This window comes from Stegostoma tigrinum, chromosome 6 (assembly GCF_030684315.1).
Source record: "Stegostoma tigrinum isolate sSteTig4 chromosome 6, sSteTig4.hap1, whole genome shotgun sequence".
Lineage (NCBI taxonomy): Eukaryota > Metazoa > Chordata > Chondrichthyes > Orectolobiformes > Stegostomatidae > Stegostoma > Stegostoma tigrinum.
Genome location: NC_081359.1, coordinates 2,640,888 through 2,660,508, shown reverse-complemented (window position 1 = coordinate 2,660,508; position 19,621 = coordinate 2,640,888). Strand labels below are relative to the sequence as shown.

General features: G+C 37.7%; 2 protein-coding genes across 5 annotated transcripts in view; one reads left to right on the top strand and one right to left on the bottom strand.

Annotated features, from left to right (window-relative positions):
* Window positions 1–18,055, top strand: part of zgc:172121 (uncharacterized protein LOC337599 homolog) — a 38,100-nt gene extending 20,045 nt beyond the window's left edge. For all 4 annotated transcript variants that reach the window (XM_048532785.2, XM_048532787.2, XM_048532784.2 and 1 more), the window contains exon 8: window positions 1,928–18,055. In XM_048532785.2, the coding sequence (XP_048388742.1) occupies window positions 1,928–2,004 (77 nt within the window). In that variant the 3' untranslated portion in view covers window positions 2,005–18,055. The remainder of the gene's footprint in view (window positions 1–1,927) is intronic.
* Window positions 1–19,621, bottom strand: part of ercc5 (excision repair cross-complementation group 5) — a 113,062-nt gene that overhangs the window by 76,130 nt on the left and 17,311 nt on the right. Inside the window, exons 5-10 of the mRNA XM_059646914.1 lie at window positions 17,729–17,833; window positions 15,071–15,165; window positions 11,221–11,353; window positions 10,456–10,539; window positions 8,358–8,454; window positions 6,032–6,322 (exon numbers count right to left, since the gene is read on the bottom strand). Of these exons, the coding sequence (XP_059502897.1) occupies window positions 6,032–6,322; window positions 8,358–8,454; window positions 10,456–10,539; window positions 11,221–11,353; window positions 15,071–15,165; window positions 17,729–17,833 (805 nt within the window). The remainder of the gene's footprint in view (window positions 1–6,031; window positions 6,323–8,357; window positions 8,455–10,455; window positions 10,540–11,220; window positions 11,354–15,070; window positions 15,166–17,728; window positions 17,834–19,621) is intronic.

Below are 19,621 nucleotides of genomic sequence, written 5' to 3'. Positions count from 1 at the left end.
CTCTTCACTGGACAGAGAGTCTGTACTTTCAAAACTAAGGCATTTGTATATCTGTTTATTTTATTTACGCCACTACCCTTTTGAGTATATAGCCTTTGGGATGGTTTGAAACATACTGAACATACAAGACTGAAATAACTGCTGACTCTCTATTTTAAGTAACTATGTGCCTTTAAATGTTGACTGTAACCATTTAACAAGGATTTTCATTTAAATAGCATTTTTAACATTGAAAAAGTGCCTCAAGATACTTCACAGAAATGTATTAAAACAAAAGTGGACACCAAGACAAATTGGGAAATATTTATGGTGGTTAAAACCTTGGTCAAAGGATGGATCTTACTCTGGGTCTTGAAGGAGAAGTAGGGAAGCAGAACACCTTGAGATCCAATAACATAAGTTCTGTCTTGCCCTTTTGCAACACAGCTTCCAATATCGACTAAAAGTTCACTCTGCAGATAATTAGGGATGGTCATGGGGCAGCCTAGTACCCAGTGGTTAGCACTGCTGCTGCAGAGGGCCAAGAACCCTAGTTCGATTTGTTTTTGTCATTTGTTTTGTAGGCATCTGTGGACGAAACTCCTTGGGTATCAGTTGTTAGTGAAAACTGTGTACGTGTTCGTCTTCCATTCTCCACACAAAATTAGAAGAAACCCACCAACTTGTCAACAACATCTCTGCAAACATAAATTTCACTGGAGAGGAAGAAAACAACAAACAGCTCCCATTCTTAGATGTAATGGTGGACAAAGTGACTAATGGCAAATTCTGGATCCAAGTATACAGGAAGGCCATGCACACACACCAGATCCTTCAACAGCAACCACCCCACCATACACAATCAGAGCTGCATCACATTGCAACACCCCAGAACTCCAGAGAATGGAAGAGGAACACCGACACAAAGTTTTCACCAACAACTGATACCCAAGAAGTTTAGTCCACAGATGCTCACAAAACAAACAACAGTCAGAGAACACGGTACAATAGAGATACTAGCAACGCTACCCTACATCAAAAATATAATCAGAAATAACTACCAGACTCCTGACCGCATGATTGCACACAAACCTACAGCAACACTGCATCAAATGTTTACAAAGACTAAAACCCTGATACCGACATTAGACAAGACCAACGTGATATACGGAATACCATGCAGTGAGTGCAATAAACATTACATTAGACAAACAGAGAAGAAACTGATGACCAGGATACATGAACACCTGCTGGCAGTAAAAACACACAACCAATATTCACTTGTTTCAATACACACGGATAATGAGGGCTATCAGTTTGACTGGGACAAAATGACCGTACTGGAATAAGTAAACACCAGACATGCAAGGGAATTTCTGGAAGCCTGGTTCTCAACACAGGACTCCATTAATACACACCTAGAAATAGACCCTGTATACAGATGCTGTTAGAACAACAGACTTGGAAGTGACAAGACCATCGCATCAGATCATATAAATCCAGCAGTAATCAGAACACCAGTGCTTCAATTAGAGGTGACACTGATGTTGTTGCCTGGAAAGGTAACTGTGGTCTGCACACCACAGAACAATTGGCTTAGTGAGCTAACAAACAACTGCATCTACAACCTGAGCTACAAATTTTCGCTATGACCTAAGACCTAAACTTGCCTTCCTTATGTGTAGAAGGAGGACGTTTTAAACAGGAACTCGTTGCTCTAATATGAACTGCCTTAGCTGTTATTTTCAGTATGTTTCAAATGCTGTACAGCACTTGACAATTACATTATCCTAAGCATAATTATTTGTAACATCTAGCACATCTATTAGTGACTAAATAGGTATATAATTAAGCTGGAAACTTTAAGAATTGGACAGCTGAGCTTTATTCATAGGTTGTGAAGTTAGATAAATTCTTCAGTATTAATAAAAATACCGATCTGTTATAGGTGGCTGTTGCAGAACCACTCCAACTGATATTGCAGAGCTACGACGTACCCTAACACTGAATGTGTCACATGATTGAGCTTCGAATATTGGCAAGAACTAATATGAATGCTATGGAATTCTATTGTTATCATCTTAGTTATTGCAGTTTTCTAAATTATTTTTCAGGCTAATGGTATTTGCAGTAAGTATTCAATAGATTGGTTTCTTGAGTTTACAGAATTCTTATGGCCCACTGTTCAACTTGAATTCAACTCTGATCTAACCTTCAAATGAATGAAGGCATACTTTGATCTTCCATTTGGAATGTCTCAAAAGATGATTTTTCCAGACTTTGTAAATAGCGTTTGATCAGCAGATAGGCTTCTTCAGTATAGCAATAATGTTACTGAAAAAGCTAGCTTCACACTCATTTTCTTAACATATTTCAACATCAGTAGTTCCATGGAACAGCATCAATTAGTATTTCATGATAAATTGAATTGGTGCAGGAAGACTTATGATTTTAAAATGAGTGAGGTGTCAATTTTAAATAATAGAAACCTGTTCAAAAACTAGTAACTTCATGTAACTTCCTGACCAGTCAAGGGGGACCTGATAGCTTTATTGTTTTCCTATTAATCCAGCGACCCAAGTAATGTTTTGGGGATCCAGGTTTAATTCTGGCATTGGCAAATGGTGGAATTTGAATTCAGTAACAATCTGGAATTAAGACTCTAACGATGACCAGGAAAACCATGGTTAATTGAGGAATATGGTGGCCTAATGGTAATGGCACTGGCACTGAACTCCTAATTAAGGGGCTAATGATCTGTGGACGCAGGTTCACACCACACCTGGCCAACTGGTAGAATTTAATAAAAAATAAAAGAAATTAGATTAATAAAAACTTTTGGGCAGCATGTTGGCTCAGTGGTTAGCACTGCTGCCTCACAATGCTCCGGACCTACATTTGATTCCACTCTTGAGCGACTGTCTGTGTGGAATTTGTGCGTTCTCCCTGTGTCGGTGTGGGTTTCCTCCCACAGTCCAAAAGATGTGCAGGTTAGGTGTGTTGGCCATGCTAAATTACTCAGTGGTCAGGGAAGTGTAGGTTAGATTTGTTAGCTGTGGGAAATACTGGGTAGGGGTCGGTGTGGATTTGTTGGGCCGGATGGCCGGTTTGCACACTGTAGGGACTCGGTCAAAAAAAACCCATCTGGCTAACTAATGTCTTTTAGGGAAGAAAACTGCATCCTTACCTGGTCTGGACTACATATGACGCATGACCCACAGCAATGTGGTTGACTTTCAAATCCAGTAATGATAGCCAATAAATATTGGCCAAGCCAGCAATACCCACATCCTGTGAATGAATTTTAAAATCTGGTGCCATCATCACTTTTAAGAATTTTCAGGGCCACCGTCAGTTGCTGTTTCACTCACAGCACAACATCTCAGCTCAGATCACTCAAAAAAGAATTGATACAAGGGGGAAGATGTTATTGTGGATTTGATTTGAGGAGGCATATTTAATGTCATATTTCCACAATATCAGTTGAAATTTTACCATTGTAGCAGCTAATTATGTCTCACCTTACTCCCAGTGTTGCAGTTTCAGTCATCCTTTAAAGCAGAATGTTCCAATGAAAATAAATATTTCTCTTTTTTTGGTCATAAATTCACCCTTCACAGTACCAGGCTTCTTTGTCTTCCTGCCTTGGTGTTTCTGGTAGTAGTGTACAGGGTTGGTTCAGCTGTTCCATTAAAGTATTTGATATCACAAAAATTGCTGGAAAATTTCACAGGTCTGGCAGCATCAGTGAAAAGAAGTCAGAGTTAACATTTCAGGTCCGGTGACTCTGCTTAAGAACTGGCTAGGAAAGTGTTGATCAAAATGCAGAAGATAGGGGGTAAGGAGTAAACAATAGTTGGGGATAGAGCCCAAAAAGAGACAGAAGAACAGGGACAGACAAAGGAATGGATAACAATCTAGCTAAGAGGGGGAACAGCAGTTAATGGAGACTGTTATTGGCTAACAATGAGTTGTGTGTAATAGCAGACTGAAAGGTAACTGTGTGTGAGTGTGGTGGCTGGGACATAGAAGAGTTCCAGCCCTGAAGTTATTGAATTTTTTGTTGAGCTCAGAAGGTTGCAGGGTCCCCAAGTGGAAAATCATGTGTTGTTCTTCCAGTTTATGCTGAGCTTCATTGAAGCAGAGCTTTTGACCAGGGAACAGGATGGTCTGTTGAAGTGGCAGGCCTACGGAAGCTCAAGGTCTTTTTTGCAAGCAGAATGTAGGTGTTCTACAAAGCAGACACTCCGACTACGCTTTGTTTCCCCAAGTAAAGCACTGCTTTACCTGGAAGATATGTTGAGCCTCTTGGATACTGCAGAGGGAGGAGGTAAATGGGCAAGCATTACATCTTCAGTGATTGTGGGAGAAGGTGCCTTGGGGCTTGTTGGGAGTGGAGGAAGAGTGGACCAGAGATCTAATGTATTTTATCTAATCCTAATTTGATAACTAATTCTTCATAGGTCTTCATTCTGACAGTTACTTTGTTCAAATGATTTTCTTTCTTTCCAAAAGAACTGACGTTTTGAGATGGGGTTGGGTCTCCCAACACTTTTGGGTTTTTGATGGTTTTCCGTGTTGTAACAGGCAGAGCACTCTAAAAAAAATTAATGACTGTTCTGGAGATTTCAATATAACTGATTTGAAAATAACATTTCAATTTATTCCGGTCTTGCATTACTCAGACATATCGAATGATGTTAATCATTGAGTCTACCAATCTCCCCCTAATTTTGGCTCCAAAATGCAAGACCAAGCAAATATCTCTAATAAAAGGATTATATTGTTCACTCATCTCAGGCATAAACCTTAATGGACTCTCTTTTGTCGGCTATTGTTTATTTTCCTTCTTGGAGATCTTGACTTGCAGGACCAGACATTAACTTATTTAAGTGCAAATATGCTGCAGCAGCAGTCGGTGCCATTGAAATACCTGCACAAAACATGAGAGAGAGAGCATCAACACTCTACCCAGGTAAGTTACAGAGTGGTCTCTGAAAACACTATGTAGATTAATGAAAGAGGGAGCCAGCCTCCTCAGGAAACCTCTGCCTACTGCACAGCAATACAAGGCTATCATGTTGAAAGAAGGTCCAACTGATGCAATGCATAATTGAGCAATATTGAAAAGTTTCTGCTTTACCTTTGCTTGGTAATCACTGTAACACTGCACTTGAGTCAGAAGATATTCACAGTGGGCCAAATGCCCTATTATTTTTGTTGCACATTCACTAACTGGTGTTTATAATCGACTGAATTTGAGCATAATGTAAGCTTACATCTTATTTTTAGTAATGCCACGATCAGTACTGAAGGTTGTTTTGTCTACTGTCATCTTGTTATAATTATAAAAATTATTTGACATTGTTCAATGCTGGAGGCAGAACAAGGTAACTCGGATATTGTACTGTTGAGTGTAAGGATTTTGTTCTGCAGTCTTTGACAGACTTTTTCTTTTTAAAATCTTATTACTATTTAAGTGGCCAACATAAACAATATTTTATCCCTTTACTTTGAGCACCATTCAATACAGTGTCTCCATGCCACTATATTTTGTGTGACCAATTAGATTTGTGTTTGCAAAGACATCAATCCACAACTTGAATCAATCATGAGTAGTTTATTAATTTTTAAAACCATCTCCAAAAAAGAGAGACACTTCTGTTTATCTCTAATGGTTTCTGGAACTCATTCTCTTTTAATAAAAATGCTATTGAAAAATGGAAAATAAAAACAGGACTTGTTTTTAACAATACCTCAATGTACTTATACTAATTAATCCCTACATTTACACAGTACTGCATACAGACTGGCCTATGAATTATTGATTTCAAAATTAAAACAGGTTTTCAAATTGACTTTTTGAAACACCTTTTACCATCACTGGAAAAACACTGCATATGTCACTGTAAGACTGATCAGTTTTTTCTCAATTTTTGGTAGACCACGCTTTATATTTGTATCTACCTAAATCTGAATCAAAAACATGCCCAAGTCATTTGGTGTCCCACCTATTCATATGCTAAGTACACTCAAGTATATACTAAAATCATTCAATACTTTCCTCTTCAGTGTCACTTTCAGGAGATCCACCATCTCTGTAATCATATGGACCTGCAACCTGCTTCCATTCAGATGTTTGCTGAAAACCATCATTGTCATTCACTGATTCATGATGATCATTTAAAATTCGTTCCAAACCAAGGGCAGAATTACTGGACTTGCAGTCTGATACCTTTGAACGTCTTTCGCACCTGAAATTTCCAATGCTCATCATCCATGTGCTTAATTTTTGCCAGTTCAGTTTTTGGAACATTATTATGCAATGCAAGTTTCCACCAACCTAGTTAGAGATCACATCAAATCATTATTAAGGCAAAGATCATAAAATGATACATAACAGAAGGCAGACCAGTACCAACTTTTATAAAACAGCTTTGCAATTAGTCGCACTCCTCTGCTCTTTTCTGCTAGTTTTTTTTCCTCTAAGTATTAAATCACTGTGCTTTTGAAAATGATTGATCTGCTTCCCCTTCAATTTCAGATAGTGCACTTCAAATCATGAGATGTTGCTTCTGGTACTTTTACTAATTATCTAGAATTGGCAGCCTCTGGTTATTGAAACCTCTGTCACCAAAAACAACTTCTTTCTTAGTCTGTCAAATGTTTCAACAATTTGAAGACCTTATATCATAGTCCCGTTTAACTCTTCTTTGCTTAGGAGTAATCCTAGATTCATCAGTCTTTCTGTATAACTGATGTCTTTCAGGTTTGGTACCATTCTAGTAAATGTCCTCTGCAGATTCTCCAAGGCTTGACCTCTTCCCTAAAATTTGGTGCTCAGAATTGGCCATGATGCCCCATTTAGCATCGAGCCAGTGATTTATAAAGATTTAATGCATCTAAATTTTTCTTTGGAGTAGCAGTTGGGAATGGACAATAAATGCTAGCTTAGCCTGCGACAGCCATAATTCATGAGCAATCAAGTGAGTTAAGTAAAATCTTTAGAATTCCAAGCAACAAACATTAGATGAGAGGACTTGGCAATCAATGTCTCTGTTTATAAAGGCAACAGTCAAATATTTAGAATTATCCATTGCTAAGACCCAAGTATATTTATGATCATTATATATAGTTTTCACCCAACAATGTGATTAATGTTAAATTCCTACAAATTAATCCAACAGTTTAAGTCTACAGTATTCAGTTTCTAAATGCTCAGCAAATGAATTTTGTCAGTTACCAATATGCTGCACAAACATGTCCTGAAAAGGAGGAAGTGCCAATGGGGGCATACTGATGTTTCTTGAAAACTTAAAATTTTTGCTAGAGAGAGGGAAATAAAAGGTGCGTGGAGTGCTTGTTCCATTACTGATAATCAAGTATAAATCTCAGATTTCGTGTTTCAAACTTGCCCAATTTTCCCACCAAAACTTGTTTTATATCACATAGGTGTTTGGGGAAAAAACACGAAACAGGGCAAGGATTACTCAAATTAATGAAATAATTGTTTTGTATCAAGCTGTGCTTAATTTCTTCCTCTGTATTATAGTGATTATTAACATATATGCATGGAATTTGACCACATAGTTAGAACTGGATATCTCTGTTCCAGATGGGCCATTCTTGTGCACATCCTTGCAGCACACAGCAGTGACTGTGACTTAGTTGGCACACGAATAGACAGTAGACAAAAAAGATAACCTCAACGTTTGTGGGGATAGAAAAGGTTTCCTTGAAAAAATGCTAAATTTGTATGGTAGGTTTAGACTATTAGACTAAATTCCAAATATAATTGTCACACATACAGACTTAAATTATCCCATGCCTTACATTGTGCAAATAACCAGGTCAGGTTGCTTTCAAGCAAATATTTGGTGAATTTTATTTTGCAAAGTCTATGTTCTTGCCCAGAAGTCTGGCATTGACTGCAGGACTCAGGATTCCCTAAATTCTGGGTCAACTAAATCTAAAATTTGATTCCGCATATTCAGGTACATCTTAATGGAAAACAACCTTGGAACATTTTATAATCAACAAATTCACTTTGAACTTAGTGTGGTGTTATAGTTAGCCCTCAAATTCTAGGTACACTAAAAATAGAAAAAAAAAGTTAACTCAAACAAAGCATGTCAAACCCTTATAAAGACAAGGGCTGACCCATTTTTGTGAGCAGCTGTTCTGAACAATGATTCTGGTGATCAGAGACACCGTTTTCCTTCAGAGCCAACCACTTGCCTGCTGACTCCATCCTGTTGTGTTGCTTGTTACTTGTTAATACTCCTATAATTCACAGCACAGGTGCAAAACTGAGATCAAACATTTATTCACTATATTACATAATCATCCAAAAAAAATCCAAAGTCTTCCATTGTTACCTTTTTTGTTTTTCTGTACTGTATACCTTTTTCAGGATTTCGAATATCAAGGTACTCAGGATTCTGAGTGTTGAGATCTATTACTATGTCTGCCCACCTGCAGTTAGAAATAAATCACTGTATTAAAAGGATATTATTGCAACACTAATTTGCATGAAACTAATCACACTTCAAATTATCTCAACATAACTGAAAGTGCCACAAAAAAATTTAGTATTGATAGAACAATTCTGTTTTTAAATTAAGTCAATAAATTCTTGCTCACTGATTCTAGTTACCACAGGCTTATATATGCAGTATTATTTATTCCAGCAAGATTTATTTTTGATAATATCTCAGATTTATATAGGAAATAGAATAATGGTTGATGGGTATTTTTCAGGCTGTAATGTTCCTCAGCTGTCAGTTTTGGGATCCTTGGGCTAGATCTTGGTGTAAAGGAAACAAGTTGCAAGTTTGCAATTGTGAAGTGTAGAACGTCAAAAGCACTGACAACTTGGTGAGCGGGCAGACAGGTTGCAGATAAAATTCAATGCAGAGAATTGTGAGGTGGTGCGCTTTGGTACAAAGAACATGGGAAAATAATATAAAATAAAGGGTATTATCCTAAATGGTGCACAGGAACCGAGAGGAGGTTTTACATTTACACATTTCCCTCCAAGGTGTTCTTGTTCCTTCTGATATGTAGAGATACACAGGTAAATACTAAGTGCAACTGAGATGGGGCGGGGGTGGGTGAATTCTCTATCTTCTCCAGCAGTACTGCAAAAGACAGGTTTACCAGAATATTGAAATGATGTGATTTTCTTGGATTTCTAAGCAATCTCTCTCCCTTTTTCTAAAAATGTATGCTTGAAAATTACCTGCCAATTATCTATTGTTTCCCAAGTACAAATCACAGGTGCAAATTAGTATAGATCTAATGACTGCACCATTCATGAAGGGAGGAATTTAATAATTCGTGGTGAGAAAGATATTTGGTTCTAGCCTCTGACAATCATCAGGTGGGGGCAAAATAGCCTCAAGGTTCTATGAAATCAATTCCAGAAACATCATTTCTAGAAAAGAATCTCCCTCTGTGGTCCTAAGTACAAAAGTGGACCCAGGTAGAAGATGAAACATGAACTATGTGGAACAGGAGTCAAACGTTATTTCATTCACTGCATACCCAAAAGCATGAAAACTGAGGTTTTTCCTGGGAGTTCAACAATAAACAACGAAATTGGATGAATGCTGAGGAAAGGTTATGCTTGGACTCTCGAACATGAGATTACTGTTTCAGATTTTGGTGTCTGCCATTTGAGGCAAAGGAGAAATTTCTGCAAAGAGTAGTGAACATTTGGAATTCACCACCCCAGAAATATAGTGGCTGCTCAGCGATTGAAAACTCGGTCAGATTCTTAGGTACCTGCACTAAGAAAATTTAAGCTTGGTATGAATGGTGCATAGAGGTGAAGTTGAAGTAGAGACTTTCCTTTTACTGCATGAAGGAGGGGACTGGTAAAACCAAATGACACACCCTAGCTCTTGCTCATTATGTTATAATGGGAAAGCATCTCGAGTCTCAGCACATTGTCTCAGGGTGCCACTAGTTTAAGAAAAAGTGCAAAATTGTCTGAATAATAATTTTGCTTTCAAGTATATAGTATGTATAGTTGAAATTAGATTTAGTTAAATTTAAAATGATTTCTTCATTGAAACGTCTACCAGTATTGAGGAATGCTTAATGTCAATGTGTACTTATTTGCCTTTAAAATGCTTGGTTGTCTCCAATGGCCCCTCACTTTCTTATCAATATTCTGTGTTAGCTTTTCTTTGTGGGAGTGCTTCTACAGGAGCCCTGTTATACATGTGATCATTCTGTTTTGGAGATCAGACAAAATATCAGGTGGCTCTTTTACTAAAGTTATCCTCAGTTTTGACCAATCCAGTCACCCTTTGATGGTAGTTTATGCATACAATTATTAGATAAAGACCTTAGATAGCTAGTTCAGTGTGGACCAGTGACTAATTATGGATATCTCTGGTGTAGCTACTCAGTTTCACTCAACTGTGTCATCAGAAGACCTTGAAATGTTGCTTATTATGTTAAACTTACTTCTTGCAGTGAATGGCTGGATGTTTCTTACTAGGTTCCCCTATTAAAATCCAAAACTCCATTTCATCAAGGGGGAGCTTCCCTCTGTAAGCAAAAGGGAAAACAAAATGCCTGCAATACGTAATTGGAAATTGAAAATTCTTCTCCTCACTTTGCAATTAGATATACAAGTATACTGTCATCTAATTTAGTAACAAAATATGAAAATGGTGCATCATAGGTTCATTTACTGTTATAAATAATTTGTTAAGCTAAATAGTGATGGTTTATTTCAATTAGTTGCAGATATCTGAAAAAACAAAGTGTGTGGAAACAGTTTAAAACAAGAATGATTAGAACATAGAATTCTCCACAAATTGCTGTCAAAGTAGAATCCATAATTTGGAGGTAAAATAATTGCTTACAATCTTTCACATATCTACGCTATTAGTAATAGAGTAATAACAATCTCAAAATAATTTACATTTGTCCACTTTCCTTTTGATTCGTACAGTAATTAAAAACCTTACATTTCATAATATGTACCCATTGGTTCCCTAATATTTAAAACCCATCTGTTTTTTATCTGTACTTTTTGAACTTGTAATTAATTGTTTACATTGGAAAAAGCAAGCTAATATTTAACTTTATTTTGGAAAATGCTGTAATGTTCCATTTCTCACAATTAAAATGAAACAGAATTCAAACTTTCTATCATTTAAATCCACATTTAAGCAACAGTATCATCAAGCTACCAAGGGAAGCGGTACAATTATACTTACTCACCGAAATGCTTTGGATGCCTTTACGGGGGTAGCCTCAAATCCAATAGGACAGAAATAATGATTTTGGCAATGGTAGATGAAAGCCATTGATTCATCCTTCAGTCCTTCAGTTAGCTTCATTAAAGCCCCTTCAGCTGGAATACAATCATAAGTAAGACTCCAACTATTTTACAAGATCCTTTATTCATCACGCAGTAAATTAAGCTGTTACCATTATGTTCCAACAATTTGTCATGACCAAAGTATCAAGACAAAATGATGGTTGTCAGATTAGCTGGAGTAGTAGAAGAACCACTAGTTTTGCCAAGTATGCTGGTTTGGGGAAACAGAGACAAAAATAAACAAAAATCTTTGAGTTCCCACTCCTGACCCAGCAACAAATTATTATTGGGACTGCAATCATCTTCATGTTTGCACAGAACAATAGAGTTTTGCCTGCGATATTCCTAACATTGTCATTAGTCGTAGTTAGGGAAGACACAACAGTGCGTATGGAATTCTACCCAGCAGAACTCGATACCGAGGGAAGTAGAGGAGAAGGAAAAAGTAGGCAGTGCTAAAACAGCCTCTAGGTATCTGGAGATGATAGTACTAAATTATCTACAATTTGCAGTTACTGACTGGCAGTTCAAATCTGAATAACTAGCATTGCCTGTTCTGTTTTCAATTTACTTGTTTGTATAAGTAAGTTTTACGACAGCAAAATACTGCGAATGCTGAAAATGCAAAATAAAAAAACAAGATGCTGAAAATACTTAGCAGTCTGGCAGACTGTGGAAACAGCAATATGCAACTGCTTGATAGTACAGAACTGAAACAGTGGTTAAAGAAGATGATGAAGTTGAATATTTTCGTCTTGCACTCACTCATCAGGACCAGGATGCCAGATTAGACTTAAAAAGGGACACAAATTTATACAGCATGAAGAAAAAATGCTATTTCCTTTATTTCTGTACCAAGGATGGCCCAAATAGCCCACTATTCTCATTCTATAAACTGGCATCTCTTTTCCAAAGCCCTTGTGTTCAAGTCCTGAAGAAAGAAAGATTTGATGTTTGAAGTTAACTACATCACAAAAACTCAGATAAGGCAAGGGATGCAGGTTCTGATCAACTAAAGGGGGTTTGAAAAAAAAAAATTGATCTGTCCGTAGGATTTCAGTGTCTCTAAACTTGTTAACTTGCATGCTTTTTATTTCCCTTCTTCTGTTCCTTTTATAGGAATCTCCTTCAACTTACCTTCACAACCACTGTCGCTGTCTCCAATTTATTCCACATGGATTCTAAATAAAATTCCACCTCCCATGTTTTGAATCCACCTATGCTAATAGAAAACTCGAAGAAATTCTGTATTGCTTGAACTGCTTTCCTTGCTGTATACCACTCTATTTCACAACCCTGAACCTTCTCTTCAGCAGCACCAACTCTGTCTCGAGGTTGTCATGGCTCAGACTTTCCTTTCATCTTTCCTCATCTGGCACTTCAACAAAGAACTTTTCCCCATTTAAAAGACTGCAAACTTCAACAGCTCGTGAGTACTTTGGATCCGAAGATCTTTACTTCCCTTTATTTGATCCTATCCCTCACTTCAATTTCATCTCTTTCTATGTACAGCATTATATATTGCTCACTCACTCCGGACAATCTGTCCTCAACAAAAACATTAGCTTCATCCCCTAGTATCCATACCTCAATTGAGCTTGGCAGTGTTGAACTCTTCTTTCATTGTATGTGTTTAGTTATTCAGATCAGCATCTTCTGAATTCTTCCTCCAATTTTGTGTGAAAACTACTGCTGTGATATCAGCTATCTCAATTTATCTGCTCCCCTCACTCACTTTAACCTCGTTCCCTTAAGCCAAATTCTAATATTGTCATCAAACCTTGACCACTGTTGTTGTTCAGTATACTGAGCTTTATCTAACAGTAGTTGGATGGGAACACCCTTCCTTCTACCTCTTCCTGAACCCACCAATGGACATCAAACCATCATTTCCAAGACCATCACTGATGCTCTCTCTCCATAGTCTCCAAGCTCTTTGATAAGTTTTGGGCCAATCTGCCTCTACATCCTTTCAGTTTCTTCCTGCTTTGCTGAACTAGGTTCACCTCATTTTGTCTTGTTTAATATATATCAATGATACTTTCAGTGAAGTTGCTTCTAACAATTTTCAGTTTCTTGGCCCCAGTTGTCTCCTTTTCATCATGAATATGTAATCTTTCTCCATCTTATTGTCCACCATTACAAGTCCGAAGACTCTGCTTCTTCATTTGTTATCCACCATTAATTTCCTCCACCTTTTTACCTTCACCAACCTCCTTTTCAAAGAAAAGGTTTTTCCTGCTGGAATCCATTGGTGTCTGCCTTTTTTTGGGATACCTGGAACATTATTTATTCCAGTCCTGTTTGAGTCCTCTGCTCTTTTCTGCTACACTGATTACAGTTACAATGCAATTTTCTGCTCTTTGCTTGACTGGATTTTGTTAAAAACCAATCTGCTGCTAATTTCTACTTTTCTCTAACCTTTATACGGTCCATCATTATCTAAGAATATAATTTTCTTAGTAACAATTCTAGAATTCTTTTTCACAGAGGACTGTTAAGGGTGGGACCTAAGTATACTCAAGATTGAGACAGACCAGAGTTCTGGTACGTGAGTCAAGAGAAAAACCAGGAAAGTGGATTAAGTTATCAAATCGGCTATGATCTCATTGAATGGGCTGAAGGGTCTACTTCTGCTATTGCATCTAATGACCCATAATATGACGGACAGGGTTCTCAACATCCAAACTGTATTTCACACCCTTCTCTAATGGCTTCCCATACTCCCAGAACCATGACAGGATTTCATTTGTCATTAGCCTCTGGTTTCCACGGATCATTCTCTTCTTCCCCATTTCCAGTGTGATGCCATCACCAAACACATTCTCTTCCCTCTTTCAGTATTTCACCATTCTCTCTACAACACTCCGGTCCACTCCTCAATCATTCAACAACTCTCCACTTCCAACAGTACCTTTCTAAGCAAGCACAAGAGATACACACTTACCTTTTTCCTCCTCCCTTCATACTGTTCAAAGCTCCAAATATTCCTTCCATGTGAAACTGTCATTTACTCCTTTCTATTTAATGTATTCACTGCTGAGGATATGCTATCCTGTGTATTCCAGGAAAGATTGAGGAACAACACCTCACTGGACACTAGACATCATTCTGGTCTCAACACCAAGTTTACATTGTAACAGGTGTCTTCGTGGTTTCCTTTTTTCTTAGTTCTCTGTATTTCAACCAATATCATGCTCATACTATAGGGAGATGATGGTCTAGTGGTATTACCACTGGATTATTAATTCAGAGAACCAGGTTAGAATCCCGCCATAGGTGATGGTGGAATTTGAATTCAATAAAAAAAAACTTAGAATTAAGAATCTAATGATGACCATGAACCCATTGACAATTGTCAGAAAAAGACATCTGGTTCACTAATGTCCTTGAGGGAGAGAAACTACCATCCTTACCCTGGTCTGGTCTCCATGTTACTCCAGACCCACAAATGTGGTTGACTCTGAACTGCCCTCCGGATAATTAGGGATGAGCAACAAATGCTGCCTAGCCAGCGATGCCCTCATCCCGTGAATGAATAAAGAAAAAAAGCCTTAGACATACATGGTGTTAAAGGCACAAAATATTTGTTTTGTGAAGACAATATCCCTTGTGATGAAAAATAGATGTGCGCGCTTTGGATATAAGCTGATTCATAGATGTTGCATCACATATGCATATTTGACAGTTTAAAATGTAGACAGGTCCATGCAATTGTTAACAGATTAATGTATTATTCATTCTAAGTACCAGTTTCTCCAGCTGTTCTATTTTTTCCATGTGGTTTGTACAGAACATTTGAACAGCCTCTCACATGAAAATGCTCATTCAGCTGTCTAAACCATCTGTGAAAAGCAGCAGAAAAGAAATATTTTAATATTCATTCAAATTTAAATGAAATAGTTTGGTTTTGATCCAAAGGATTTCAAGACTAATGGTAACATTTATCTGGAATTGGCCAGTTGGATTGCAATGGTCTTTTTCATCCTGCACGTTTGCTACAGGACAGATTCCAGATTCCATCACAGCAAATCGAAACTTTTATTACAACAGTCTTGTGCACTTTTTCTCAAATTACAACTATTCTGCCAAAGCTTTCATTAAACAAGGAAATTCCTTGGAATGTTTAAATATATTTGCATTTACACTTATCATAGCTCAGAAACCTCTTAAAATAACTTTATTCAGTTGTTATTTATGTACCAAAAGCAAACATCAACAGAAGAACAGTAAGCTCACTATCAAAAATGAATGAGTTCTGGTATTTCGAAGATGTTGGCAGAGATTTAACGTTCACAAATTTCTTATGACTAAAAGGGAACTTGAACATTCAATCACAAATGGCCCAATTCAGTGATGTCACCTGTGAACATATTACACAGCAAAGCCTCTTGAACTCATGTCCTCAATCCAGCCTTTTCTTTCACCCCCTCAATCTTCCTTTACAAGAAATGGGATAGAAACTGCCATGTCATTATAGGACTCCTGAGCCACCACTGTTGGATAAGGTAATCTTCCCAAAGGGTTATGTCAGATACTACTTTGAGCTCTACCAGTTTGCACATATAATATTGGCTTGTGTAGGGCTGAGGTAGAACATGTTAGGGTCCCAGGAAGCATAAACTGAAAACAGAAACAGGCCTCCTCATGGTTAGTACTAGTAATGCTGACTAATGTGACTTGTAGCTAGTTGCTACCATGCAATAAACTACATCTTGTTAAAGACAAAAAAATTCTTGTTAAAACTAAATTGTAGTTAATTCTCTATCAGTATAAACCAGGAGACTCTCTGAACCAGTCAAAAATAAGAGGATTGGTGGGAGTTTGCTTCTACCCACAAATGCCACAGCCATCCACAGCTCTTAGGCGACAAGCAGCTACTACTACATTGACTGTACCTCCATACACAATTAGTAATCAGATAGGAAACAGTTCTCTGGGAAATAATCATTATATGACTAACTGAATTCTATGTTAATTTTGAAAACACGCCAAGGAACTGATACAAAACCAATTATAAAAGTCATACCAATTAAATCAGGTTAAGGGAAAGTTAGCTGATGTCAGTTTAGGCTAAAAAGCTTAAAAATTCTCAATGAAAAGTCGAAATTTAAACAAAAATACTGCACTATATAATCACACTAGATAGGGAATTCTCACCAGGTGTCATTGGTTTAGATTGGTGACCTTCTCATAGGCTATGCTGTGAAGTGATTTCAGTCGAGAAAGAATCATCCAATAGTATAGCATAAGAGGAATGTGACCCATAATGTTAGGTGCAGTTCAACTGAACATAATGACTTTCTCCCATCACCAGTGACCCTTTTCTCTCAAATACAAAGATCCAGTTTTTAAATCACTGTTCAGCAACTCTGGTGGAAGTATCAATTTGCACACATTGGGCCAAACTACCTTGCCCCTTTGGTTATTTAAATTTCTGAGAAGTTTAATGTTGGAATAATACCTAAATGGGTAGTACCTGATGCCTTGGGAACATGCAAGATAATTGGGAAGTAAAACAAAAATAAATCACAAACACGATTATCATTCTAAAACCAAACTATATACTTTGTCTATTTTACGCACAAAAGTATATACATTTATAGTTTAAATTTATGGGTGTTAGGATGCAAATAAAACTACTTTAATCATAACTTTGCCTTTGAATTTCATGAATCCCATCTCTTTAATTACACTACAGTGTCATGCTATTCTCAAGAAACCAGAGAACCAATGTCAGACAATTTTAGCTAAGCTTCAATTTGACAAGCTTGAGAGACAAATTCCACCAACAGTCTATCTGCATCCTGAAAAAAAGTGACATTTGTATAGTTTATACCTGTTATAAAAAATGTTACAACACTTAAAATTATTACACATCAAGAAATAGGAAATGGAAAGGATAACAATTTATGGATCACTATATAATGGTCCAAGTACCAATGCACTGTTCACTTGAGCTTTTAGATTTAAGTTAAGAACAAATGTCTCAAATTTCCTAATTTTGAAAAAAAGGTGATGACCATCCTTTCTAGTTGATGTATGTGAATAATGAACAAATATCCATCAAGATGGAAAGAATATGGAGGAAATATTTTGGAATAATTTATAACGAGTACTGTAGATATCTGCAACCTTGGCTTTCTCTTAAAATTATAAACTAAAAATAACACTTTGTGAATGTGCTTCCAAAATATTATAAGAGTATGATAGCTGGCTTACCTTTTAATAAACATTATTTTGCCACCAGAAAATGTCAAAGAAAGGAACAGTAGTATGGCTGACAGCAGGGAGTACAGCCAGTAATTAAGTTATAATGACAAAAATGCTTGTGTCATCAAGTGAATTGCAATTTATTTTGTTACAATTCTAATGCAATAAAGTTCTGATTCACTTCAAAATACTTACCTCATTAATGTTGCATTTCCTGTAAAGGGCCCAAATCTGATGTCTTCATAGGGTTGGTGGAAACCCAAGATATGCAATGCTTCCTCCTGAGTAATTGGTGGAAGACTGTGGAAAATGTCACACTACAACTTTATGTTATCACAAACAGCAACAGCTTGCCCAAAAGATCACAATTGCCAATCTTGTTAGAACATAATGTTTTTTAATCTATGCAAAGTAGACTTAATTTCTATTGGCTATTGGCTTCTGCTATTCTGGTACGGTGATCATTCATAGAAATCCTGTTAACCTAATGTACATTTATCTGGTCAATTTTTACTTTACTTTCAACTATAAAATCATAATTTGACATAATGAAATATTAAAATGTATTTAAAATGTCACTTGTACTTTTTCTTCAGCCATTCTCCTGTATCATAGGACATTGGCTGTTTCACCATAATTTCCTTGCTTCCTCAGCTGTAACTATTCACACACTTTTTATTTCTCCAATTTCTCGCTATTTTTCTTACACTGTGTAAACTCCTCCCATCTTCTACTTGATTCCAGCCTATTTTTTCTTCCAGCCCCTTTTCCTGGATTGCTCCTCCCTTTAAGCTGATGACATTCAGCTATATTGCACCATTGCTTCTTTTGGCTACTCTAAATGTCTCTCGACACATTACATGTCACAGTACACATTCAACATCCAAAATCAAACGTAAATTTCTCCTAATTGTGGAACAATTGGAAGCTGTTGCCTTTAGATTCCACAACAAAATTTTATTCCCTAGCCATTGTTCACACCCCTGGCTTTCAGGCTGAGTCAGACTGTTCAAAGCTTTGGTCCTGCACTTGACAAAGATGTGCTTCAAACCACATTTCTGCTCAATCACCAAGACTACAGCGATGCCTCCATAATATCACCCACGCCATCGCACTTTGAGTCAGCTGCTGCTACAGGAAAGATGCAATCATGTCTGTGTTATCCCTAGCATTGATCATTCTAATGCTCTCCTGGTCGGTGCCTCCATTTCTATTCTGTATGAACGTGCACATTCAAAACGTTGTTGCCTGAACCTTAACTCTGAACAAGTCTTGTGATCCAGTGCAGCATGTTTGTTCACCTAGACTGACTCCCAGCCCAAGAATGACTCGATTTTAAAATCCACATTCTTGTTTTGAACCCTCCTTGGCATCCCCTATCTCTCACTTCATCCAATTAGACAAACAATTAAGATCTCAGTGTTCCTCCATTCTGGCCACTACCTCTGAAGTTCATCCTTAAATAGGCCGCTTTCCATTTTAGATGTTCTTTGAAACCTATATTTGATTAAGCATCTGCCACAATAGTAGATAACAAAGTGTGGAGCTGGATGAACACAGCAGGCCAAGCAGCATCTCAGGAGCACAAAAGCTGACGTTTCGGGCCTAGACACTTCTTCAGAGAGGGGGATGGGGAGAGGGAACTGGAATAAATAGGGAAAGGAGGGGAGGCGGATCGAAGATGGAGAGAAAAGAAGATAGGTAGAAGAGTATAGGTAAGGAGGTAGGGAGGGAACAGGTCAGTCCAGGGAAGACGGACAGGTCAAGGAGGTGGGATGAAGTGGTTGGTAGGAAATGGAGGTGCGGCTTGAGGTGGGAGGAAGGGATGGGTGAGAGGAAGAACAGGTTAGGGAAGCAGAGACAGGCTGGGTTGGTTTTGTGATGCAGTGGGGGGGGGGGAGAAGGGGAAGAACTGGGCTGGTTTTGGGATGCAGTGGGGGAAGGGGAGATTTTGAAGCTTGTGAAGTCCACATTGATACCATTGGGCTGCAGGGTTCCCAAGCGGAATATGAGTTGCTGTTCCTGCAACCTTCGGGTGGCATCACTGTGGCACTGCAGGAGGCCCATGATGGACTTGTCGTCTGAGGA